The 27,344-nt window shown below is 45.0% G+C and overlaps 1 protein-coding gene across 2 annotated transcripts; it reads left to right on the top strand.

Annotated features, from left to right (window-relative positions):
- Positions 1-1,559: 1,559 nt before the first annotated feature.
- Positions 1,560-14,193, top strand: c11h10orf88 (chromosome 11 C10orf88 homolog). 2 transcript variants are annotated; one of them, XM_078223375.1, is made up of 6 exons: positions 1,560-1,712; positions 4,045-4,248; positions 7,189-7,261; positions 7,342-7,548; positions 9,709-10,202; positions 11,860-14,193. In XM_078223375.1, the coding sequence occupies exons 1-6, from the start codon at positions 1,612-1,614 to the stop codon at positions 12,086-12,088; spliced, it is 1,308 nt and encodes a 435-aa protein (XP_078079501.1). In that variant the 5' UTR covers positions 1,560-1,611; the 3' UTR covers positions 12,089-14,193. The 2 variants fall into 2 exon arrangements, with proteins under 2 accessions (XP_078079501.1, XP_078079502.1); XM_078223376.1 differs by lacking the exon at positions 4,045-4,248 and having other exon boundaries at positions 1,580-1,712.
- Positions 14,194-27,344: the final 13,151 nt, after the last annotated feature.

Raw genomic sequence — 27,344 nt, 5'->3', positions numbered from 1 at the left:
TCGGGGGGGGGCAGTCGGGGGGGGGCAGTCGGGGGGGGGGCAGTCGGGGGGGGGCAGTCGGGGGGCGCAGTCGGGGGGGGGCAGTCGGGGGGGGGGCAGTCGGGGGGGCAGTCGGGGGGGGGGCAGTCGGGGGGGGGCAGTCGGGGAGGGGGGGCAGTCGGGGGGGGGCAGTCGGGGGGGCGGCAGTCGGGGGCGGGGCAGTCGGGAGGGGGCAGTCGGGGGGGGGCAGTCGGGGGGGCAGTCGGTGGGGGGGCAGTCGGTGGGGGGGCAGTCGGGGGGGGGCAGTCGGGGGGGGGGCAGTCGGGGGGGGTGGGCAGTCGGGGGGGGGGCAGTCGGGGGGGGGGGCAGTCGGGGGGGGGCAGTCGGGGGGGGCAGTCGGGGGGGGCAGTCGGGGGGGCAGTCGGGGGGGGCAGTCGGGGGGGGGCAGTCGGGGGGGGGGCAGTCGGGGGGGGGTGGCAGTCGGGGGGGGGCAGTCAGGGGGGCGGGGCAGGGGGCGGGGCAGTCGGGGGGGGGGCAGTCGGGGGGGGGCAGTCGGGGGGGGGGGCAGCCGGTTGGGGGGGGACAGCCGGGGTGGGGGGCAGCCGGGGGGGGGGGGGGGCAGCCGGTGGGGGTGGGGGCAGTCGGGGGGGGCAGTCATGGGGGGGGCAGTCTGGGGGGGGCAGTCGGGGGGGGCAGTCGGGGGGGGCAGTCGGGGGGGGGGCAGTCGGGGGGGGGCAGTCGGGGGGGTGGCAGTCGGGGGGGAAAGTCGGGGGGGGCAGTCGGGGGGTGGGGGCAGTCAGTGGGGGTGGGGGGCAGTCAGTGGGGGTGGGGGGCAGTCAGTGGGGGTGGGGGGCAGTCAGTGGGGGTGGGGGGCAGCCAGTGGGGGTGGGCAGTCAGTGGGGGGGGGCACAGTGGGGGGGGCATTCGGGGGGGGGGCAGTCGAGGGGGGGCAGTCGGGGGGGGCAGTCGGGGGGGCAGTTGGGGGGGCAGTCGGGGGGGCAGTCGGGGGGGGGCAGTCGGGGGGGGGGCAGTCGGGGGGGTAGCCGGGGGGGGGCAGACGGGGGGGGCGGGCGGGGGGGCAGTCGGGGGGGCGGGCGTGGGGGGCGGGCGGGGGGGCAGTCGGGTGGGGGGGCGGGCGGGGGGGCGGGCGGTGGGGGGCAGGCGGGGGGGCAGTCGGGGAGGGCAGTCGGGGGAGGGGCAGTCGGGGGTGCAGTCGGGGGGGGCAGTCGGGGGGTGGGGAAGTCGGGGGAGGCAGTCGGGGGGTGGGCAGTCGGGGGGGGGGGGGCAGTCGGGGGGGCAGTCGGGGGAGGGGGCAGTCAGGGGGCAGTCGGGGGGAGGGCAGTCGGGGGGGGGGTCAGTCGGGGGGGGGTCAGTCGGGTGGGGGGGGCAGTCGGGGGGGGCAGCCGGGGTGGCGGGGCAGTCGGCGGGGGAGGCGGGGCAGTCGCCGGGGGTTTCGGGGCAGTCCGCGGGGGGGGCTTGGCTGACGCGGGGGGGCGGGGCTGTCGCGCGAGGGGGGCGGGGCTGTCGCGCGGGGGGGGGGGGGGCGGGGCGGGGCGGGGCTGTCGCGCGGGGGGGGGGGGGGGGGGCGGGCATCTCTCGTCGCGACTGCGCACTGGCCGGGCCTGGGCCGCCATGGAGCCTGTTTCGGTTTGCGCCGCTTGGCCGAGCGGCTCGGGGCGGCTCCGCGCCACGGTCACCGGCTGGGACTCAGAGGGAGGAGAGGCCGCTGTCCGGTAAGACTGAGCACGGGTATTGGGACCACCTGAATGCGGTGCCTTATCGGCAGCGGCTGACTCTCAGTGAGGCCCGGCGGCTGGAGTGCCGGGGTCAGCGGAGCTGACAGTTCAACCGCTCCGGGGGCAATGATCGGTGTGAGTCCGGCCTTCACCTGGCTTGACCCGGCATTAGTCTGGTGTTGGTTGGCATTTGTGCCTTTGAGCAGCATGTTTAGGGCCATCCCTCATTGCCTGGTGTCTCATAGCGAGGAGTCTGAAGCTGTGGAGGAAATTTATACTTATGGACTATCATTTTTAAGATGCTGATTGACTGTTTCCTGTAATTCTGAGTTGGACTTTCAGCAACTGTTGCTGTGTCCAGCGGTTATAAGTCTAATTGACAGCCAGCACTGTGAGAACAGTAACACCATGAATATTGCAAAGTGCCTGCTCTGCTGCATGTGTTAAAATCATCCTGTGGTGTTGTGCTGCCCATTACATTGGCCACTTGTCACACGTGGTTTATTGAGAATCCAGATTTTATTTAGTTGTATTTCTGATTAACAATTAAAAAATGGGCAATAGACATAACTGTTGGTCGTGTGATATCCATCCTCATTCAACTAATTTGTACTTTAGCCTTTCTGTTTGTTTGGTATGGACGGTAAGAAGTTTAACAACACCAGGTTAAAGTCCAACAGGTTTATTTGGTAGCAAATGCCACTAGCTTTCAGAGCGCTGCCTCTTTGTCAGGTGGAGTGGAGAAATGGTCACAAACAGGTATAGGTTGTGAGGCGGTAGATTTAAAACAGAGATGAGGAGGAACTACTTCTCGCATAGGGTGGTGAATTTGTGGGACTTGCTGTCCCATAGCATGATTGAGTCTGAATCATTAAATGGTTTCAAGAAGGAGATAGATATATTTCTAATTTTAAAAAAAGGGATAAGGGGATATTGGGGAACAGATGGGGAGGTAGATTTGAGACCAGGGTGAGATCAGCCATGAACTGATTGAATGGTGGAGCAGGCTCGAAGGGTTGAATTTGCCTACTTTGATTTGATTTATTATTGTCACATGTATTAACATACGGTGAAAAGTATTGTTTCTTGTGCGCTATACAGACAAAGCATACCATTCATAGAGAAGGAAACGAGAGTGCAGAATGTAGTGTTACAGTCATAGTTAGGGTGTAGAGGAAGATCAACATAATGCAATGCAAGTCCATTCAAAAGTCTGACAGCAGCAGGGAAGAAGCTGTTCTTGAGTTGGTTGATATATAACCTCAGACTTTTGTATCTTTTTCCCGAAGGAAGAAGATAGAAGAGAGAATGTCCGGGGTGCGTGGGGTCCTTAATTATGCTGGCTGCTTTGCCGAGGCAGTGGGAAGTGTAGGCAGGGTCAATGGATGGGAGGCTGGTTTGCGTGATGGATTAGGCTACATTCACAACCTTTTGTAGTTCCTTGTGGTCTTGGGCAGAGCAGGAGCCATACCAAGCTGTGATACAATCAGAAAGAATGCTTTCTATGGTGCATCTGCAAAAGTTGGTGAGAGTCGTAGCTGACATGCCAAATTTCCATAGTCTTCTGAGAAAGTAGTGGCATTGGTGGGCTTTCTTAACTATAGTGTCAGCATGGGGGGGGACCAGGACAGGTTGTTGATCTGGACACCTAAAAACTTGAAGTTCTCAAGCCTTTCTACTTCGTCCCCGTTGATGTAGACAGGGGCATGTCCTCCTTTTCGCTTCCTGAATTTGATGACGATCTCCTTCGCTTTGTTGACATTGAGGGAGAGATTATTGTTTGCTGCACCAGTTCACCAGGTTCTCTCTCTCATTTCTGTACTCTGTCTCGTCATTGTTTGAGATCCGACGCACTGGTGTCATCAGCAAACTTGAAAATCGAATCTGCTCCTAATTCCTATGTTCCTATGGCAAGCAATGTATTTTTGATTGATCAAAATCTCTGTGATATGATGTGACACCAATTCTCTGCAAATGCTGTTTCATTAATTATACTGTTATGTCAATATCTTTGAATGTGTTAAACTGAGACCTCTGAAGGCCTCCATCAACTTTTTTTCTGAAGCTCTGGGCCATGTTTACTCCATAATTATTGACTGTTATTGAACATTGCTAGTAATTGTAAAGAACATATTACAATCATGCAGCATTGACCCAAACATCAGGAAAATCTCTTACTATATTAAAAATGGAAATGCTGTGGTTTCCTCAAAATGTAAGCAACATTTTGACATGCCAAGAATAAAAGAAAATTGTTATACGTTGTGATAATGAAACATGTTTTATTTTAAATTAGAGATGACTTACTGTTTCCTTTGATGTGATTCAGTGCAGAACTTGTTACTTTGGAGCGACCTCAAACCAATACTGTGGAAACTCCATGTGTGCTGTGTCTACAGTGCTCTTCTCAACAACCTGCTGACATAGTCTTTATAGAAGTATTGAGCGAAGCAAGAACTATGGAGGTTTACACAGAAGGAGAGTACTGTGGGACATGCCAAGGCCAAAGAGTAGATAGCCTACAAATAAATGGGTAATGCATTGTTTTGGCTTACGATAGTTATGTTAACCTTGCATCAACAGTCAGGGGACTAAGTGTTTGTAGCAAGTAAATCCTGAGTGTCAATGGCAATACCAAATTTGATATTAATAGCCTGTTGGGTTATTGTGCTATTTCTCAAAAGGTCAAATTTATTGCCTGTTTAAATCTTTTTTTGTTTAAAAGAATCAAATTCTAAATTGAATTGGCGAAATCGTTAATTTTGTATTTACAATTCTTTGAAAATTAATAATGATTATTTTCATAAAATATGTTTAAAAGTTCACATTTTGGCTTTTTAACATTACCTATTATTATGCTACATAGGGCATATTAGCATAGTGGCTATGTTGCTAGAGCAGTAATCTAAGACCTTGGACTAATGGTCTGGAGATGATTCAAATCCCAACATGGCAACTGGGAATTTAAATTCAATTAAACAAATCTGAAATAAAAAGCTGGAATCATTAACAGCAGCCACAAAACTACAGGACTGTCATTAAAAACTCATCTTGCCGGTGAAAGTAAGGAAAGAAAACTTTTAACCAGTTTGGCCTCTGTGACTCCAGACCCAATGCAATGTGATTGACTCTTAAAGCTCTCTGCAGATCCCCACTACCTCCTTGAGAGCCATTAGGAATGTGACCTTATCTGGGATATACACTACTCATGAATGAGTTTAAAAAATCACATTTGGTAAAATAAGTCCACTTGAAGGTATGTGTAACTACGTGCAATGTTTTATAAGTAACTATTTATTGGGTGACACGGTGGCACAGTGGTTAGCACTGCTGCGTCACAGCGCCAGGGACCGGGGTTCAATTCCCAGTTTGGGTGACTGTCTGTGCGGAGTCTGCACGTTCCCTCCATGTCTGTGTGGGTTTCCTCCAGGTGCTGCGGTTTTCTCTCTCAGTCCAAAAGATGTGCTGGTTAGATGCAATGGCCATGCTAAATTCCCGAACAGGCCCTGGAGTGTGATGACTAAGGGATTTTTGTAGTAACTTCATTGCAGTGTTAATGTAAGCCCACTTGTGACACTAATAAATAAACTTTTAAAACTTTAAAACGTTACACTTAATTTGCAATGTGCACTGTAAATAGTCAGGGCATTTACATTGTTCAGTGCATATAACTACTGTTTAGCTCTGATTGAAGAGAAGATACTGAGTAATATGCATTACTCCAGCATTGAGGATTGATGCTTTTCTGTGCCTCCAAAAAATGTGATCATAACTCTGTTGGGCGAAGGCCTATTTAATGGCGACAGTGCCAAAAGTTTCTTTGCTGTTTTACAGCTTTAAGAACAAAATTTGCATTTATGTCAGTACCTTCATTGTAGTAAAACAGCCCGAAATCCATCAAGGTTCACAGGGTTAAAAACATGGTGGACATCAAATCAAAGCAGAGATGATTCAGACCATCATCAAAGAGCTGGGCTTTAAACACAGTTGTTTCTTCAGGAGTTCAATGACTTGCTGAAATTTTGGCAGGTGAATGGGTGGTGATCTTTTGCTGCAATTACTGATTTAAGCCTAGGCTTCCATCACTGAGGTGAATAGTAGGAAGTGGAAAAATTCTTGGCTTGGTCCACCGACCTCAGGAGAGAATGGTCACAAAGATGGGATCCTTATTGTCTGGAGCAGGTGTAGACTGGAGGGAAAGAGGCCAAAGGCGGGCTGTTGAGAAGGCATACATAATGAAGGTTTGGCTGCGAGTCACTAAATCCATCAATCTTGTTGAAACACCTGAACCCCAGAGGAAACATTACCTTATTGACAGTCCGACTCTCTGAACTCTGCTGTCATTTCACAGTATTTATTTACACAAAGTTAAGTGGCTTCAGGGCTTGTGTTTTCTGTTATTGATGATTTAAAGGGTCAGGATGATTGGCACTTTAATTGGGGGGTGGTGAAATGAGTTTTCACATAGTGGAAAGTATTGAATGAGTAACAGTTTTAAAAAGATTTTTTAACCCATCTACTGTTACATTGACCCACTGCACTATATTGAAGCAATGCGTATGCAAGTTCCATAGCTTGGCATAGGAGACTCAAATGCTATGGGAGGTGATTGGGAGCCTTACCTTGGCATGAGAGGGGGCATGAGGAGGACCTCTTGAAAGGTTCCCTCATGCAGGCTATGTTCACGGCTCCTCTGAGGGGCTGTGAACCACGTCTCTTTAAAAACCTAACCTGACGCCATGAAACTTGTGGAGGAATAGGACATGCTGATCTCCGCAATGGAACCAGCCAGGTTGGGAATGCCAGATGTGGGCTTTTGACCTGAACCAGCCTGCATACCTTTAAAATTACTCTCAAAAATCAGGCCACCCAGGACCAGAAATCCTGAAAGTGGGATCCATGTACCACTTTTAGAGAGCACCCAAATCATCTCGACTCATTAGTTCTAGACAGCAACTGTTAATATAGAGTTTGGTCTCCAGGTGAAAGAACTAACATTAACTTGTATTTATATAGCCCCTTTAATAATGCCCCCCTGTGCTTCACAAGAATATTATCAAACAAAATTTGACATAAGTAGAAATTATGACAATTGACTAAAGCTTGGTCAGAGACATGCGTTTTAGGAAGCGTCTTAAAGGAGGAAAGGTGGGTGAAGAGACTGAGACATTTAAGAAGGGAATTCCAGAATTTAGGGCCTGAGCAGCCGAAGGCATATCCGCTCGTATGGAGCAATTAAAATTGGGATTCTCAGGAGGCCAGAAGATATCTGGGAGGGTTGTGATGCTGAAGGAGGATACAAAGATAAAGAGGGGCAAGGCCATGGAGGGATTTGAAAACAAGGATGAGAACCTGCTTCAGAAATGCTTTCTATTGGGATCATTTTTGTTAATCTGCTATCTTGAAACCATTGACATTTTGAATGCATTGAGATAATTGTGCTTTCTTACCACCAATATTTTCTTTCTTTCAGTGAGGTTGAGCAGATCCTCTTGTTTAGGAAACATTTTAAATTGGATTTTCCTAGTTCATCCTGTGAACTAAAGGTAAGATGTTGAGGCTTTGTTTTGTTTCTTACTGATCATGTTTTACTCTTCGAAGCTTTTGACAAATGTTCTGTTCTTAGCTGCTATCTTTAGGTGGAAAAGAGAAAGTACGAATTGGTGAAATATTATTGGGCATAAAACATGCTTCAGCAAGGATCTTAAGAGGCTTTTCTCCATTGGGAAAAAACATTAACTTGGAACGAGTACAAACAATGATGGATTCAATGGGAACAAAGCTGTCACCTGGAGCTCAGCAACTTTTTAACATGGTCCAGTTCCAACAGAAGGTGGGTTATCTATTGTCTGAATAATGAGTTGAATGAGAGTTTTATTTCCAAAAGGCAGCAGTAATTTTAAGACGGTAGATATGGTTATTACAGTGTCTGTTTTTCTGTGTTAAAATATATATTTTAAATACTATAACTCCATTCTTTGTTCTCATTGCATATGTTTCTTTTACAAAGTGGAAAAATGTGTTCATCTAAAGAAATTGTCTATGATGAAAATGCAGGGGTGGGTAAGTTAGGTCACAATGATACATCTAGAATATTCAAGTGGAATAAAGTGCATGCTTTAGAACACATGCTTGTGTGATCGCTGTTTTTCAATTTGTGTATCTTGTATATCATTGTACAGTCATATATTGTGCGAAATTGAAAATAAGTGAACATTGCTCTGTCCTTTTCTATATACAGATGTTGGTAATGGTAGGCATAATTCAGAGAAGCAGGCCTGAATGTTACTTGGGCGGGCACACACCTGACCCAGAAGTGTGTAAAATCGCATGAGAAGACGTTGGGCGGCCTTGCGTGATATTTTGGTCGGCAGGCGCAGGTCGGAAGTATGCTTGCTGACAATCAAGAAGCCAAGCTAACTTAAGGAAACAGCAATTGCCTGGGGTTTTACCTGGCCCGTCTGCTTTTCCGGTTGGTCAGTGGGCAGATTGGCCAGACGGCCTTTACATTTTAGCTGTGACCTCGATCCATGGCGGGATGAAAGTACAGGCTCAGATAAAATTAACAAGTGCGTCTGGAGACTGAGGCCTGTGTATGATTGTGTTGCCTGGACACTCGTAGCATAGTTTTTCACTGATATTTATCTTTTACAAGTTAGCAGCTCCCTTACACATCTCCGCAGCCACAGTCCCCCTGAGGGAGCACACTGGAAGTGCCAGTTCCCTTGCTCCCTTTTCTCAGCACCTGCCCTCCTCGACAACATTCAGTCTTTCACAGAGCATGTTTCACACTGGCCATTAATTAGCCATGATGTGGAGATGCCGGTGTTGGACTGGGGTAAGCACAGTAAGAAGTCTCACAACACCAGGTTAAAGTCCAACAGGTTTATTTGGTAGCAAATACCATAAGCTTTCGGAGCACAGCTCCTTCGTCAGATGGAGTGGATATCTGTTCTCAAACAGTTTGCACTGTTTGAGAACAGATATCCACTCCATCTGACGAAGGAGCTGTGCTCCGAAAGCTTATGGTATTTGCTACCAAATTAATTAGCCAGCCAGCGTAATATCACATTAACGGTGTGATCTTGGGTGGGAATGGGCTTCACATCCATAAGGGGAGGGGTGTATGGGGGAAGTAAGCCATGTGAATTAATTTGGAAAGTTATTTGAACAGCATAATGTGTGTAGCATATTGATTGCAAGAGAATATTTCATTTTCATTTTTGGAATTAATTTTGCGGCATTATACTGTTTCATAATTATAGTTATCGTAAGTTCTGAAATTTCTTCCCTAAACATCTCTAACTCTCTACTTCTCTTTCCTTCTTTAAGGTACTCCCTAAAATCTATCTCTTTAACAAATCTTTTGACTATTTGCCCTAATATTATCTTATGTGGTTTGGCATTTAATTTTGTTTAAACGGATGTATTAATATGTTAAAGGTGCTGTTTTTTTAATAAACATCAAGTGTAAAGGTTAACATATGCAGAGCACAAAACAATTTAAGTATGTAGATGTAATCAATAAAGATAATGAGCATTTTGCAAGTTAAATTTGATGAATGATCCCCATAACAGAGTGCCACTTTATTCTTCACAGTGTAAATCTACTGTCAAACAGCTGCATTGAGAGCTTATTAACTTGTATTTTATACCAGATTAATTCAGCAATCAGTACGAAGCGTGATACTGTAGGCTGACCGTGACTGTACCCCAGTAATGGAGGCAGTATCTTGAGTTCTGATGGAGGATGCTGGAGAGAAATGAGAATCCTTGTCCTTTGGCAAAGGATGCGTCTAACAAATGAATACAACCTCTTGGTGTGATGCCTGCTCTACGCTGAGGTCTTTGACCTCAATCTGGGTGCTTACAGTTAGTCTTGATGTATCCACACCTGGCAAATGTGCAGCTCTGCTTATGATGGATTTTGCTGTTAATCAGTAACAATAATAGTGATTGTTCTGACCTGATGTATTGATTTTTCTCCATATAGAATCAGGCAGCAATTGGAGGACTGTTCCAGGGTATCTTTGGAGCAAGAGATTTAACAGAAGTTGGAAAAATTGTGAGTTCACCGCAGTCTGAAGAAGGAATGACCTCTTCCCATGTACTTAGCAAAACTAATCCGATGTCCAGTTCAGAATTGGAAGAAACAAAAGATCCTGGAAGAATAACCACGTTGAACGCTGCATCCACACAAACGAGAGAGGGCTCAGTCTCGCCTATTGGAACAAACAATAAAAAGAAAACTTCTGATTCTGAAGACAGTGCAAAAGATGTAGATGAACAAAAGTTTGCTGGAGGAGATTTGAAAGGACTTGTGACAACATTTCTGTGCAAACAAAGCAATGGAGAGCAAAATGCCTTTAGTTCTGAAATGCTTCCTCTCCTTCAGGACCTATGTGGCCAGGTGAATGAACTTCGTATGGGAGAAAAGGTTAAAGTTACTAAAAATAGTGCAGCAGCAGAGGACACATCCAATGGCAGGTATGAATTTTCAGAGTAGTGAAACCTGTTTCTGTGTGTAGTTTATATAGAAAATTTTCAGACAAGTTCTATTGAAAATTGTTCAATTCAGCTCTTTCTCTATCGTCCCACGTGATAGAAACTAGGAAAGGTATAGCAGTCTTGAACTAGCCTGTACATTGTCACTGATGGTCAATATATACCATCTCTGGGATGTAGACTTAGTGGTTCATGGTTCAACTATCACAGATTCCCATAATGACTTTGGCCCAGGTTTTGCAGTGTTAAGGATAACAAAATTGTCAACATTCCTCTTTTGGAATCTGCACAGTTAAAAGTAGAAATCCAAATGTTGCTTCAGTAATTCTATGCTTCCCCATCGGATCGGCTGGTGAAGTTCCTTCCCAGTGTGCAGTCAAGTAGAAGTCTTTGAACTGGTGGGAACCCTCAGTCTCAGTGTAAAACCCTTAAAAACATTATACCCTGTTGAATGAGTTGTAACTAGGTTTTTAACAGCGCACTAAGTTCATTATTACTGTTACATATCCTCAATCCTCAGACCCTGATTGTTCCATTATATAAAAATAAATCATATTTTAAAAAAATTTTTCAGAAGACTTTTGATATTTCAACTTCTACCTTATTTCCCAATTATTTATTTTGTTTTAAAAAAAAAAATTAAAACGAAAACTTGTTTTTACTTGAAATAAACACAGAAAATGGTGGAATTGCACAGTAGGTGTGGCAGCAACCATGGAGAGAGAAATAGTTAGCATTTCTAGGTCATGACCTTTCATCAGAACCTTAAAATCAGAGCCAGGCAATTCAGAAAAGAAGTTCGGACACACTTCACAAACCGGTGATAGAAATATGGAAAACTCTCCCACACAAACAATAGATGCTATCTTTAGATCAATTGATGTTGCTAGCCAAGGGTAATGAACATAATGAAGACAATGTGGTTGGATGAAGTTAGGATACAGATTGCAAATGATTTCACTGAATGGTGGAACTGCCTCAAGGAACTGACTATCTTATTCCTGTTCCTCAGTTCTGTTTGGATTTCAATTTTTTTCTTTAAATTAGATGCATTGGAATCTCAGACATTGTGACTACATTAAGTCATTCAACCAGACCTGGAACATGATCGATGATTATGTCTTCAATGTTCTACTACACCGATTACCATTTCAACAGGAACTAAAAATCCATCTTAGGAAGTTAAGGGGAAGATTCAGAGAAGAAAAGCTTTGGGGGCAGGGTGGAGAGAAATAACTTCATTTTATTGAGGCAATAAATTATTACAGCATCTTTTCTATAATATTACAGTCGGTAAGCTGCTGTTGCATTGATGAGTTCTTCAGTATCACAGTGAATATCTAAAAATATTCCAGGTCCTGAACTGCTCACAGGCATGCTATGGAGGGCTACTACTTTATATGCAGACAAATCAAGCATTAAAGACCAATGGTTTTTGATAAATAGACCAGTTGTGCATCTACTGTTCTAACTGCTGCAGTGTGCATCTCTTTGGTGATTCTCCATGAACTGCTGTCCCACAACTTTGATTTTGATGAACCATGGATAGTTCAGGAAGTAGATCTTTTGCATATAGTGTTTTTTTAAAAATACATTTTGAGAACCTGCTGCTTGTTTATGTTGCTGCATTTCTTCACAGGCATTATCAACAGGCTTTATGTTCTGAGTTGGAAAAGCATATCGCTGAACACATGGAATCCGTAGAAAAGAGACTGAAGGATTACATTGATTGTCGAATAAATATACTGCAAGCTAACCTTGATGAAAAATTTGTTTCACTCACCAACCTGCTGGAAAACATTGCTTTGAACAGAACTGTAACAAAAAGCTATGAATGTGACACCATCTTAACAAATGGGGAGCTTTAACTAATTTTTCTTCACCTCCTTCCAATGACTACTGTGAAGCTGTTTTAGTTTTGAAAAACCCTGAATGTAACATTTAGTGTAAGGATGTCCAAATTATGACCCTGGTCATCTGGATTGAAAGTTTCAGGCTATTAACTTTGATGTTGATGTGTGCTTTTCCATGAGCCACAGCAAGTGATCCATGGCCATGTAGTCCAGGCAACTCCATCATATCTGTGCTTATTATTACACACTGTTTTACCTTTCAGGTTTGGGGGTGGCTGACCCTTGTTCTGTTGCCATGTTAATGGATGAATCAAAATCAGGAAACCAAGATCTGTCAAAAATTGGCAGCTTGAGATTTATTTAAGTTAATGGGAACTGTAAACCATATATGTGGTCCACGAATCCACTTGACTGGCCCACAGAAAAAGCTTGGACATTCCCAAACTACCAAACGCATCACCAAAAATAAAATAGAAAACAGAACATTGCAGTTGTAATTTACTCCCCTTGTCTATTTTTTTTTGCCTAGTGACATTTTTGGGCTCAACATACATTTTCTATTTAAAAAGGAAATTATTTGCAAGAAGTACAAAAGTACTAAAAATCTAAATGTTCCTGAAATAATATTGTGACCTTGAGACAATGTATTATCAGTGTTGGATATTTTTGGTGGCCTATTAATTGTTGTTGCTAAGCCCTTAAAGGGTTAATATTAAGAATGTAAAGGGTCCTAAAATTGTTCTTTGGCCCCTCCACCTCTGCTTGTTTGGACACTTGTAGCAGAAATTTAAAACTAGTAAGACAACTATAATTTAGAAAACCTCTTAAAATTATACATTTTTAACATTTATGTGCTTTCTAAGTGATTCCAAGCAATCATTGTTTTAGGAAGACATGTCAATGACTGTCATTAATCACCAATCGAAAGGTTAAATACTTATTGCACTTCAGGAAATCAATTTGTGTCTTACTGGCATTAATACTAAGATAGCAGGAGTGCAATGTTACAGTTGCACACTGCATTGACCTCAATATTAACTTCACTCTGTGTACCTGCCTCAAGGTGCTGTTGCAACATGGTATCAAAAGCAGGAAAGGTATATGGGTTTCTTTGGAGATGCTGCTTAAAGCAGAAACCTTGCTTTCGGCCCTTTTCCTAATAATTAATTTTTTCTTAACTGGCTTGCCATTGAGGAGCTGAAATGTATTGCTAGTGCATGAATGGGAAATTATAATGGTTACATAGTAAGCAATATATAAATTATACTATAAGCTGAGCAAATACAAGTTATTGGGAGCTTAGTCAGATGAAATGTAAAGTGAGCAACCGAAAGGGAAATATATACATTAGTGTAATTGACTACACCAAGCTTAACCCAATATTCAACCGCTTCCTTCAAAGCTTGTTCAATTTATTGGCCCTCAAATTCTAGATAAAACGTATTTCTGGTTAACTGTGTTTTGGAAGAAATTTTCTAACGGTAATTGGGACAGTTTCTTACAAGTAATGTTAACATTGCATTTGGTGACTGTGCCAAGCTGGGAGGCCTATAAACAGTGATATATTTGTAGAGGCCAATGAAAGAGATTTTGTTTGAATTTAAAAGTCTGTAATTTTTTTTTGTAAAACATAAGTTATTACATTGTGTTCAGACAAACTGCTTTATGATTTTGTTTTATTTTGACTTTGCTGAAGACTGAAGTAAAAGCACAAAGGAAAAAAATGTGCCACATTCGATTATATCTGTTTAAAGGTGAACTTTGTATTTGAGTGTGAATGCAGTATCCTAAAGAACCAGAATGTTGTGCTGAAAGTAATAAATGTGATTGCTTTTGTATAGAAATATTCTTCAAACTTAAGTATACAATTGCAGAGCAGGAGTTTAATTTGTCTTCCTCTATGTTCTTTTTTTCCCAGTATATTTTTCAGAAAATATTCACAGTAAAATTGTAAGCAACCAGCATATTATTTTCAAATTGTTGGCCAGTAGATTATACCAGATGTTAACCAGTAGGTTGATAACTGATATTGATATTTGTAGGGCGTGTGCTGGATATAAGATTATGAATTTGCAGTAAATGGTATAAAACACTATTAAAAAATTTCAGTGCTCAAAATACTCAGTTGGATTCTCACTATGTATGTAACTGTGATAGATATCCTGTGACATTCACAAATCTGTCAAGAGACTGCGATGATAGGAGTGTTCTACCATATAATAGAGAATGTACTATTCTGCTCTAAAGTTGCAACAAAGCTTAATCTAATGTCTGTTTTGGGCCACCAAAAGATTCTAGTCCTTATATTTAAATATGTAATCATATGCCTCTCCTTTAGCTATGCTTTGGTAAGTGAGACTGTTAAAAGAGACAAGCATTTCACCACGGAGTACAGATTATATTCTGACTACGTCCCTTTAAAGCCACAAAATAAGTATTAATAGACATTGCATCAGCCTATTCACAAGTGAGTTAAGAGCTTCCAGAAGTTCAGTTCGTGGTAGAAATTCATTGTCAGGAAAAGCAATTGCAGAGAAAAGTGATAACTTTTAAGACAAAACGTACAGCATGGGAGGAGTAGAGTGAAGAAAAGGGGAATCTTTCAAATGAGAGGGAATGAGCTGTTAGGTGATCAGGTGGAAAACAGGAGTGACTGAAGTGATAATACTATAAGAGAAGGGAAGGCTTTATGAAAGAAATCATAGAAACCCTACAGTACGGAAAGAGGCCATTTGGCCCATTGAGTCTGCACCAACCACAATCCCACCCAGGCCCTACTCCCATATCCCTACATATTTTACCCGCTAATCCCTTTAATCCGCATCCCAGGACACTAAGAGGAAATTTTAGCATAGTCAATCAACCTAACCCGCACATCTTTGGACTGTGGGAGGAAACCGGAGCACTCGGAGGAAACCCACGCAGACACGAGGAGAATGTGCAAACTCCATCAAATGATACGTCAAAGAATAGGTGATTAGTGGAGGTGGAGCATAAAAACCTGACCGGCTTCAGTGGATTAGGTGAAAGAATATGGAAGGCAAGGTCACCTTACCAATGGGGAATCCCATCCCAAGAAGGTAGACACTTTGTATCCCTTCAACCGGACTCGCGGGCTATTGGAGTCTGCTCCACTTGCCAAATGGTTCCAGCATTTTCAGATTTGTAGCAGATTTTGTATGCAGCATTTGTATTTTCGTTTGGTTCTGTTAGTTTGTGTTTTACAAGATTTCTTTTGTTCATTTATTTAAAATGTAATATGCTTGACCTACTTTAAAAAAATGCTTTTAGAGAATTTTATTCAACAAATTAATTGGAAACTTTTAATAGGTGGATGTATGCCTTTTTATCTTGGTCTAATTCGAGGAGAGGTGAGTTGAGTTTAATTTTGGAGATAAGACGAGGCAGTGGCGACGCTGTTGAAGACCGGCCACCATCTTATTGAATGATGGGGCAGATTCAAGAAGCCATATGGCCTACTCCTGTTATTACTTGCATTCTAATTCTTCTTATGCGCCAGAATCTGTACATGTATACGGTTCTACACTTAATTGTACTTGTCTAATTATCACCACTGACTGCGTGGTTTTAGAACCACAGCACCGCCCTGTGGCCCCCCCCCCCCCCCCCCCCCCATTCATAGAGTCATAGAGGTTTAGAGCATGGAAACAGGCTCTTCAGCCCAACTTGTCCATGCTGCCCAGTTTTTACCATTAAGCTAGTCCCAATTGCCTCCATTTGGCCCATATCCCTCTATACCAATCTTAACCATGTAACTGTCTAACTACTTTTAAAAGACAAATTGTACTGCCTCTACTACTACCTCTGGCAACTCATTCCAGACACTCTCAACCCTCTGTGTGGAAAAAAATTGCCCCCTGGACATTTTTTGTAACTCTCCCCTCTCCCCTGAAACCTATGCCCTCTAGTTTTAGACTCCCCTGCCTTTGGAAAAAGATATTGACTATCTACCTTATCTATGGTTGGAGCAAAGCACTTTGCTTTTGATTTGTGCTACACTTGATCTAGACATGTATTAAGTTTCTTGGAATTATTTCATAGACCTCCATAAAATTATCCCTAAGTCTCCTACGCTCCAGGGTAAAAAGTCCCAGTCTATCCAGCCTCTCCTTATAACTCAAACCATCAAGTCCCGATAGCATCATTTCTAGTTTAATATCTTTTTTATGATAGGGTGACCAGAATTGTACACAGTATTCCAAGTGTGGCCTTACCAATGTCTTGTACAACGTCAACAAGATGTCACCAGTCCTGTATTCACTATTCTGACCAATGAAACCAAGCATGCTGAATGCTGCCTTCACCACCCTGTCCACCTGTGACTCCACTTCCAAAGAGCTCTGAACTGTACTCCTAGATCTCTGTTGTATCTCTGTTCACACCCTACCATTAACTGAATAAGTCCTGCCCTGGTTCGATCTACCAAAATGCATCACCTCACATTTATCTAAATTAAACTCCATCTGCTATTTATCAGCCCACTGGCCCAATTGATCAAGATCCTGTTGCAACCCAAAAGGACGTCTTCGATAACCTTCACTACTCTAAGTGTCATCTGCAAACTTACTAACCATGCCTCCTAAATTTCCATCCAAATTATTAACATAAATGACAAATCACAGTGGACCCAGCATAGGTCCCTGAGATGCACCGAGGCCTCCAGTTTGAAAACCCCCTACATCCACCCAATTGGCTACATCATCCTGGATCCCATGAGATTTAACCTTATGCAACAACCTACCATACGATACCTTGTCAGAGGCCTTGCTAAAGTCCATGTAGACAACGTCGACTGCACTGCCCCTGTCTGCCTTCTTGGTTACCCTTTCAAAGAACTCAGTCAAATTGGTGAGACATAATTTTCCACTCACAAAGCCATGATGACTGTCCCTGATCAGTTTTTGCTTCTCTAAATGCCTATAGATCCTGTCTCTCAGAATACCTTCTAACAACTTACTACAGACATTAGGTTCACCAGCCTGTAGTTCCCAGGCTTTTCCCTGCAGCCCTTCTTAAACAAAGGCACAACACTTGCCACCCTCCAATCTTCAGGCACCTCACCTATGGATGTCGGTGATTCAAGTAGCTCTACTAGGGGACCTGCAATTTCCTCTCTAGCTTCCCACAATGTCCTACACTTCTTCAGGTTCCGGGGATTTACCTACCTTGATACGCTTTTAGACTAATGGCACCTCCTTCTCTGTAATATGTATGCTCCTCAAGATATCACTATTTATTTCCCCTATTTCCCCAAGTTCCCTAACGTCCATGCCTTTCTCAACAGTAAATACTGATGAGAAATATTCATTTAGGATCTCACCCATCTCTTGTGGATCTGCACATAGATGACCTTATTGACCCGTAAGAGGTCCTATTCTTTCCCTAGTTACTCTTTTTCCCTTTATATATTTATAGAAGCTCTTTGGAATCTCTTTTGCCATCGCAATCTCGTGTCCCCTTTTTGCCCTCTTGATTTCTCTCTTAACTCTACTCCTAACCTTCTATACTCCTCAAGGATCCACTTGATCCCAGCTGCCTATGCATGTCATATGCATCCTTTTTGACCAAGGCCTCAATATCCCTAAGTCATCCAGGCTTCCCTACTTCTACTTTACCCTTCACTTTAAAAGGAATGTGTTTACTCTGAACCCTGGTTAACACACCTTTGATAGCTTCCCACTTAATAGATGTCCCTTTGCCTGCCAACAGTCTCCCCCAATCAACTTTTGAAAATTCCTGTCTGATACATTCAAAATTGGCCTTGCCCCAATTTAGAATTTTAACTTTTGGGCATATGATTATTACTATTTATTATTTATATTATATGATTGTAGCGACTTAATAAAAGTTGCTTAATAACTGGGCATAGTTATATTGGAGGGTGGCAAGTGTTGTGCCTTTGTTTAAGAAGGGCTGCAGGGAAAAGCCTAGGAACTACAGGCTGGTGAACCTAATGTCTGTAATAAGTTGTTAGAAGTTACTCTGAGAGTCAGGATCTATGGAACTGGGCATGCAGTTTTAAAAAGCTTTTATTAATACAGCAAGCAGCTAGGAAGGCAGATGCATATTGACCTTCATCACAAAGGGATATGAATACAGGAGTAAAGATGTCTAGCTACAATTATATAAAGCCTTGCTGATGCATCTGGAGTACAATATACAGCTTAGGTCTTATCTAAGGAAGGATGTGCTTGCCATAGTGAGAGTGCAATGAAGGTTCACCAGACTAATCCCTGTGATGACAGGGTGACAATGATTAGCACGGCTGCTTCTCAGCACCAGGAACCTGGGTTTGATTCCAGCCTTGGGTGACTGTGAGGAGTTTGTACGTTCTCCCCCATGTCGCATGGGTTTCCTCCTGGTGTCCCGGTTTCCTTCCGTAGTCCAAAAATGTGTAGTTTAGGTGGATTACCCATGGGGTTACAGGGATGGGGCGGGGGCAGTGGGTTGCTGTATAAGATTCTCCGTCAGAAAGCCTGTGTAGATTCGAAGGGCCAAACAACCTCATTCTGCAATGTAGGGATTCTATGGATGTGATGCGCGACAATCAAGCACGTGGAACAAGGCTTCAGCTATTGAAGGCTTTTATTAGCAAACAATGGAACTAACTAACACGAGTACACCAGTTCAGACTGGAGGGGTCCCGCCGGAGCAGAGGGTCTTATACCTCTCCCCAGGAGGCGGGGCCCGACCGGGATGTGCCATAACAACATTTACCACAGGTAAACACCCTAACCCAACAACATTATACAACCCCCACAGTGGCAACACCCTAACCCAACAGTAACATAGGAACAACCCACAGTGGTAACCAACGATGGTTCACCACATTCACCCCTCCTTTAAAAACAAAGGCCGGCGGGGTGCGAAAACAGGTCACATATGTACAAAATTCACAAGTCCAGACGGTCTGGAGGACCGCACCATCGCTGTGATCTCCTCAACACCGGTTGCGACACCGGAGCAGGTGCTTGCGATGGTGTTCTTTCCAAAACAGCGTCCGGCTGTCCCCTCGAGGACTCCCGGGCCGGTTGACCCTGGTGAGGCGATGGTGCAGGGGATCCTGGAACCTTCTGTAGTGGCGCCGATCTCCGAGTCTCAGGCAAGCTGTACATGGGAGTATAACTGTTATGCACTGGTCCCGGTGCTGACCGCGCCACGTCTGGGGAAGAAATAAGTGATAGGAGATTCGTGACAGGGGGTATGGGAGCGACAGGAGTTGCTACGTCCCCTGCGGGCGCCAGGTCTCGAATGGAGACTGTGTCCTCTCGCCCATCAGGATATGCCACATAGGCATACTGAGGGTTGGCGTGGAGGAGTTGGACCGGTTCGACCAAGGGGTCGGACCTGCGGGCCCTCACATGTCGCCGCAGAAGGACGGGTCCTGGGTACGTCAACCAGGCTGGTAAGGAGATCCCCGAGGACGACTTCCGAGGGAATGAGAACATCCTCTCGTGGGGAGTAGCATTGGTTGCCGTACACAGGAGGGAGCGAATGGAATGAAGCGCATTTGGAAGGACCTCCTGCCAACGGGAGACTGGAAGGCCCCTGGATTTCAGCGCCAGTAGGACAGCCTTCCAGACTGTAGCATTCTCCCTCTCCACCTGTCCGTTACCCCTAGGGTTGTAGCTCGTGGTTCTACTAGAGGCAATCCCGTATGAGAGCAGGAATTGCCTCAAGTCGTTACTCATGAACGACGAGCCCCTGTCGCTATGTATGTAGCAGGGGTACCCGAACAGGGTAAAAAGATCACTGAATGCCTTAATCACAGTGGCAGTCGACGTGTCCGCACAGGGGACAACAAACGGGAACCGGGAGTATTCATCTATTATATTGAGAAAATAGACATTCCGGTCCGTTGAGGGAAGGGGGCCCTTAAAATCCACACTCAGCCTCTCGAAGGGGCGAGTGGCCTTGACCAATTGTGCCCGGTCCGGTCGATAAAAGTGCGGTTTGCATTCCGCACAAATCCGACACCTTCTTGTCACTGACCTGACATCCTCCACCGAGTAGGGCAGGTTGCGGGCTTTTACGAAGTGGTAGAGTCGGGTGACTCCAGGATGGCACAGGTCATTGTGGAGGGCCTTCAAGCGGTCCTCCTGCATGATGGCGCATGTTCCGCGCGAGAGGGCATCCGAGGGCTCATTGAGCTTCCCTGGACGATACATAATATCGTAATTATAGGTGGAGAGCTCAATTCTCCACCGCAAGATCTTATCGTTCTTGATCTTGCCCCTCTGCGTGTTACTGAACATAAACGCCACGGATCGTTGATCCGTGATCAGGGTGAACCGCTTCCCCGCCAGGTAATGGCGCCAGTGTCTGACGGCCTCCACAATGGCCTGAGCCTCCTTCTCCACCGCTGAGTGCCACATTTCGGGGCCTTGAAGGGTGCGGGAAAAAAACACGACGGGCCTGCCTGCCTGGTTTAGTGTGGCGGCTAGGGCGAAATCAGATGCATCACTCTCCACCTGGAAAGGGATGGATTCATCCACCGCGTGCATCGTAGCTTTCGCAATGTCGCTTTTCAAAGCCTTGAAGGCCAATTGGGCCTCCGGCGTGAGTGGGAAGGTCGTGGACTTGATGAGCGGACGAGCTTTGTCCGTGTAGTTGGGGACCCACTGCGCATAATACGAAAAGAAGCCGAGGCATCTCCTCAGTGCTTTTGTGCTAGCGGGCAAGGGAAGTTCAGTAAGGGGGCGCATACGGTCTGGATCAGGGCCGATGACCCCGTTTTCCACCACGTATCCAAGGATAGCTAACCTGCGCGTACGGAATACGCACTTCTCCCTGTTATAGGTCAGATTCAGGCGAGATGCAGTGCGCAGAAAGTGTTGGAGATTCGTGTCATGGTCCTGCTGGTCATGGCCGCAGATGGTGATGTTATCCAGGTACGGGAAGGTAGCCCGCAACCCGTTCTGGTCCACCATTCGGTCCATAGCACGCTGGAAGACCGAGACCCCATTGGTGACACCAAATGGAACCCTGAGAAACTGGTATAGACGACCATCCGCCTCAAAAGCCGTGTATTGTCGGTCCTCTGGGCGGATGGGGAGTTGATGGTAGGCGGACTTAAGGTCTATGGTAAAGAACACCCGGTACTGCGCAATCTGATTGACCATATCAGAAATGCGCGGGAGAGGATACGCATCCAGCTGCGTATAACGGTTAATGGTCTGACTGTAGTCGATGACCATCCGAGGTTTGTTCCCGCTTTTAACCACCACGACCTGCGCTCTCCACGGACTAGCACTGGCCTGTATGATCCCTTCCTTGAGGAGCCGCTGAACCTCAGATCTGATAAAGATCCGGTCTTCAGCGCTGTAACGCCTACTCTTAGTAGCGATGGGCTTGCAGCCTGGTACCAGATTCTTAAATAAAGAAGGTGTGGTGATTTTTAGTGTGGAGAGATTACATGCGGGGCGCTTTGGGCAATTTGGAGGCTGCGGCTGATTCCCTACTGCCAGTGAAGGGAGTGGCCCACCGTACTGTAGGATCACACTCTTCATGTGGACCATAAAATTTAGTCCGAGGAGAATTGGCGCACAAAGGTGCGGTAACACAAGGAGCCTGTATCGCTCGTAAATTGTGCCCTGTACCTCTAGGGTTACCATACAACGTCCTTGGATCGGTACAGACCGGGACCGTGATGCCATGGAAATTGTCTGTTTGGCAGGTAGAACCCGGAGTCCACACCTTTTTGCAGTGTCAGGGTGAATAAAACTCTCGGTGCTCCCACTGTCAAACAGACAATACACAGTACGACCATTTACCTTGATGTTCATCATGGAATTATCAAGCCTGTGATGCTTTGTCTGGTCCAGAGAGATCGACGCCACCGTTGGCCCCTGGGCGTCACTGCATGCAGCCGAGGTTGATACTGAGGACCCCTGCTGGTCGCTCCTAGTCGTCGTTGACCATGATGGCCGCCCCCATGAATCGCACGTGGGTGAGGGCGCCAAACGTAGCGACTCCTGGTGGTCTTCCTCCTCCTCCGTCAGCCACGATGGCGCCGTCCTGGATTCGCACGTGGTCGGACCTCGTGGGTACTGCGACGCCGAAGGAGATTGTCTCCGCTCTGGAGGGTCACAGGCTGCACTGCCATTTTTGGGCATCGACCTGCAAACTTTAGCATAGTGTCCCTTTTTACCACACTGGCTGCAGATCGCCGTTTTTGCAGGACACTGTTGCCGTGAATGCTTGGCTCCGCCGCAAAAATAGCATCGCTGGCCGCCTGGAGCTGCCGCCGTCGTCGGATCGATATGGGAGCGCGAGCCCGTGGGGCGAGGAGGGATTTGTGCTTGCTCTTGCCACGTTGTCTCCACGTGGTCTTCGGGGTACAGAGCCAAGCTTTTCGACGCTGCCTCCAGCATCTCAGCCATCTCCATCGCTTGGGTCAAGTTGAGGTTCCCTTTCTCTAATAGCTTAAGCCGGATGTACGAGGACCCTACCCCTGCTACGAACGCATCTCGGGCGAGGTCGTACATATATTGCTCTGCTGACACATCTTTACAGTCGCAACCCCTGGCAAGCTGCGAGAGCTCATTGGCGTAGTCCTCCATGGTTTCGCCCGACTGCCGACGTCGTGTAGCGAGGAGGTAACGAGCGTGGATCTCGTTGGGTGGTCTCGTGTATCGTTTCTTCAAGAGCTCGATGGCCCTCGGGTAAGTGGTGGCCGCACGAATCGCAAGATAAATCGTGTCGCTTACCCTCGCGTGGAGGACCTGGAGTTTGTCGTCGTCTGTAGTAACAGCTGCAGAGGCTGCCAGGTAGTCTTCGAAACACTTCCACCAGTGGTCGAAGGTGTTAGCGGCACCGACTGCACGTGGGTCCAGCGCCAGACGCTCTGGTTTTAATATTTGTTCCACACTCCCTTTTACTGTTGAGAGTTTTATGTTTGCTAATAAAATTGATGCGCGACAATCAAGCACGTGGAACAAGGCTTCAGCTATTGAAGGCTTTTATTAGCAAACAATGGAACTAACTAACACGAGTACACCAGTTCAGACTGGAGGGGTCCCGCTGGAGCAGAGGGTCTTATACCTCTCCCCAGGAGGCGGGGCCCGACCGGGATGTGCCATAACAACATTTACCACAGGTAAACACCCTAACCCAACAACATTATACAACCCCCACAGTGGCAACACCCTAACCCAACAGTAACATAGGAACAACCCACAGTGGTAACCAACGATGGTTCACCACAGGATGTGATTATCTTGAGGGGAGATTGAGGAAACTGGACCTTTATTCTCTATGGTTTCAAAGAATGACAGATGATCTCATTGAAGATTACAAAATTCTTACATGCTATGACTGGTAGATGTGGATAGGATGTCCCCACTGGTTGGTGAGCCTACAGCATGGGAACACAATCTCATGAATGACAGGCAGGTCATTTAAGATTGAGATTAGGAGGGATTTCTTCACTCAGAGGATGGTGAATCTTTGGAATTCTTTACCCAAGAGGGCTGTGGAAGCTCCATCATCGAGCATGTTTAAGACAGACTTCAATAGGTTTCTCCTGCTATTTCCGGTGTCCTGTATCACACAGTAATTTTTAAGACAGTTGAAAATGTTTAAGTTGGACAACACACTGATGTGTCTTGGATCTTGGTTAAGGTTGAACAGGTACATGAATAGGTGGCTCATTTGGTTACATCCTACCAATGTAAAGCCAAAATATATTTTGTTCAAACCCTTTGGTGAAATTATTTAATAGCTTACTGGCACATGAGCTGGATTTTATATTTCATATAGCTTGACAATAGCAATGTAATTAATGATTTCAGAATAAAATGCAGTATTGTTTTTGTCTAATTTGTTATGAAACTGCTATATGCTTTTAAACTTTGGACGATGTTGAATGAGAAAGTTGCCTCATAATTGCTAACATGGATTTTTTTCTTTGCTTGTTCCTGAGCTTTATCATAACTGCAGCCAACACGGAAGAGCCAGAACCAACAAAGACAAATGGTAAACTTATTTCAGCAGTTTTCTTGTTAGGTATGTTTCATTTGTTCAGGATCTCTGAAATATTTACTTTTAAAAACTCTGTTACCCTAAACTGTGAAGCAAAATAAAATGCTAATTATTATTCTACAACTTTGTTCTTCCAACTTATTGCACTTTTGGGAGGGCACATCTATATAGAATTGCATGCATTTACAGAGTATTTAGATCTTTTCTCAGTTCATTGGTTCCATCACAATATCACTGCTTCATTTGAGTTGTGGAAAATGCAATTCTGATATGACGGAAAGAAGAAGAAGCCTATGGCACAGAATGAGGCCACTTGACTCATCAAGTCTGTGGCAGCACGGACCCACAGCTCTGTGAACCACAATTTTACGATGCAAGAAAATTGAAGGATAAAACATGCAGGAATTTAAACACATCAAGCAGCATTATTGGACAGTGATGATATGTAATATGCATTGGTTCTTTCACACACTTGCAAACAAATATTTCAATTAGTCATAAATAAAACTTCCAATATTTAAAGCATTAATAAATTTAGTTAATCAGCAATTTGAGATTTTCTAATTATGTTAAAAAAGGATTGAACTTTGTATTACTTTAATGTAGAGGAACTTCAGTTCTGTTTCAATGCCTTTGTGGTTGATGTTCATGGTGCTTATTTTATTGCAAGAATCTAGCCTAACGGGTTGTATTCATTTATCTCTTCACTCCATTCCTTCTTATTAATACAAATACTATTATGATTTCTTAACGCTTAAAATTATACTTTAAAAGAAATATTTTTGTGTCACATTTTGCTTCTGGAGACAGAAGATTGTGAATTCAAGCCTGGTTCCAGAATTACATAGAAATGATCAAATGGAAACATACTTTGGCCCAATCGTTTCACTTTGGTATTTATCTTCAAGGGGTATGTTACATATTTAAGTGGTTGCACGATGGCTTTAAGAGCAGGTCACATGATTTGATGGTGATGCCATTGGGTGTTTTGGAGGCTTCTGCTTTTAATTCAATTTGTTCTTTGTACAGCCAAGAGATCCTAGAATAAATCTATTGTTTGAATCTGTGTGTGCAAACTACATCTTTAACTTTTTGTTTAAAACACATAACCTGTAACATAGGACATTGCAAAATGAAAATTGTTGCTGAGTCAGGACTTTGTATCATCGAAAACATTGAGAAAAGATCATAAGGTAGGAAAAAAACACTGGATTCTCACACTTCGAATATTAGAAGGCTGGAGAAACTCAACAACAGGATTAGAGATTGGAGGCCAGTGAAGGAAGAAAAATCTCTGTGTGGTTTTAAAAAAGTTTTTTTTTCCCCAATCAGAGAAGGGTGAGATTCTGGGCAGTATCTGGCATATTTGAAAAGAAGGGATGCTTTGCTGTATGGCTGAAGTTGTTTGAAAAAAACATCAAGTCAACGTTCTCCAGGGTAAAAAGAGGAGTACTAGGAAGATAGTAAAAAAAATACTGAGTAGTTTTGAGTCACTAGTGCGTGCAAGAGAAATGGGTCAATTAGGATCCATGAGTCATGTATTATATATTCGGGTCATGGTGTGTTCTTTTTGCTGCTTTTCCTCTTCATTTTGTCACTGTTGGGTCTCAAAATGCTGGAATCCTTACCACAAATTCTACCACTAACTGGTACAGTCCAAGGCAATAGTCTCCCGAGAGTTGATGTCAATGTAACATTTCTTCATCAACTCCTTGAAGTGCTTCTTCTGTTCTCCTCTGTGAGTCTGCACTGTCTGAGCTGAGAGTAGGAAGTCTGCTTTGGGAGCCTGATATCAGACATCCAAACTATATGACCAACCAAACAAAGCTGATAATGGATGATCATAATCTTGATGCTTGTGGTGCCTCTTGGTGAATCGGTCTTTCAACTTAATATGTAAGATTTTCCGCAGGCAGCGTGGGTGGTACGACTCCAGTACCTTGAGTATGTCCTATACATTGTCTATATTTCAGCCCGAAATGTAAGGTAGGGATCATGACCATATGGTAGACCGTGAGCTTGTTTCCGTTTTGATGTCGCAACAAACACTTTCTCTCCCTAGAGGTGATGTTGGTGGTGGGGCTGCATTTAATTGGGTGGAAGGGTAACAAGTGGGGACCCTGCCATCTTCCCACCTCTTTCCCGGTTACGTCCAGGGTGGACAGGCTTGTGGACCCCGTCGCCAACTGAGGCCATTAAGTGGGCAATTAATACCCACTTAGTGCACCCAGTGGTTGATGGGGAATTCATCATATAGGAAGCCAGAAAAGCAAAATCTGTCAGTGTTGCTTGGAGGCTTCCAGGATGGGGTCATTCACTGAAAGACACTCAGTGCCTGGTAAAGGGATTCAGCATCAGAAGGGGGAGGGCTTGTTGAGAGCCGTATCCTTTCCTTTGCTATCAACTCCTTCCCCGCTGCTCTGTGACACTCTCCCTGTGACTCCCCTCTTGCTATCACTCACCTGTCGTCTCAGTCCCTTGGCGACCCCAAACTTTGGCTGGGGGGATTGCCAAGACCAGACACTGTTCCTGTTGTCAAGCAATGCATAGCTGCCAGCCTCTGGCCAGCATCCCTCAGTGGGCAAGGAGATAAAAGCAACTGCCACCTGCCAGAGCTAACAGCTCTCAGCTCTCTCTGGAGAGAGAATTGCTGGCCCTCATAGCTTCATCTATGTCTTAGAGAAAGCACCATCTATATAGCAAAGGTACCAAAGCAGAAAGAAGTTCCAGACAGAAGAATCAACAGAGAAAGTCTAGAATATTCCAGAAGACACAAAACCTGGTTGTAATTTAGAGAGTGATTAAATTCTATTTTTGCTAATGAGTGAGAATTGTATTTACTTGAATAGCATACCATTAGAATCTTGTTTTATTCAGGAATAATTAATAGTTAGAAGGGATTTATTCAGGTTGTTAACAGTTCAGTTAATTTGTTCACTGATAGTTAGATAAATAAATTGTTACGTGTTGATTTTAGAGAAAGTGTCAGGGACTTATTTTGTATTTAACCACTAGAAGTTGCTGAAGTGCAGGTCACACCTCTTCACACACACAAATTATAGGGTGAGGTACTCCTCTTTGGGTGTCTCTGTGTTAGTTCTCTGAGGGGGGATCCACCTCTGCTTTATAACAGAGGCAGTGTGAGATTTTCCTGGCTTTCCATGTGGCAGGTGAAACCAACCCCCCCCCCCCCCCCCACCGCCACTCTCCTCCATTAAATACTGCCCAGTGTGTGCTTTGGAGCAGATGTTAGAAACGAACATACATG

This window comes from Mustelus asterias, chromosome 11 (assembly GCF_964213995.1).
Source record: "Mustelus asterias chromosome 11, sMusAst1.hap1.1, whole genome shotgun sequence".
In the NCBI taxonomy this organism is placed as follows: domain Eukaryota; kingdom Metazoa; phylum Chordata; class Chondrichthyes; order Carcharhiniformes; family Triakidae; genus Mustelus; species Mustelus asterias.
This window is presented reverse-complemented; position numbering and strand designations above follow the sequence as displayed.

Bases quoted from the DNA above. Each gene is read 5' to 3' on its own strand.
- c11h10orf88 (XM_078223375.1), top strand. From the start codon at position 1,612: ATGGAGCCTGTTTCGGTTTGCGCCGCTTGGCCGAGCGGCTCGGGGCGG. The intron at 7,262-7,341 runs GTAAGATGTTGA...TTCTGTTCTTAG, and splicing joins GTTCATCCTGTGAACTAAAG to CTGCTATCTTTAGGTGGAAA. The intron at 7,549-9,708 runs GTGGGTTATCTA...TTCTCCATATAG, and splicing joins TGGTCCAGTTCCAACAGAAG to AATCAGGCAGCAATTGGAGG.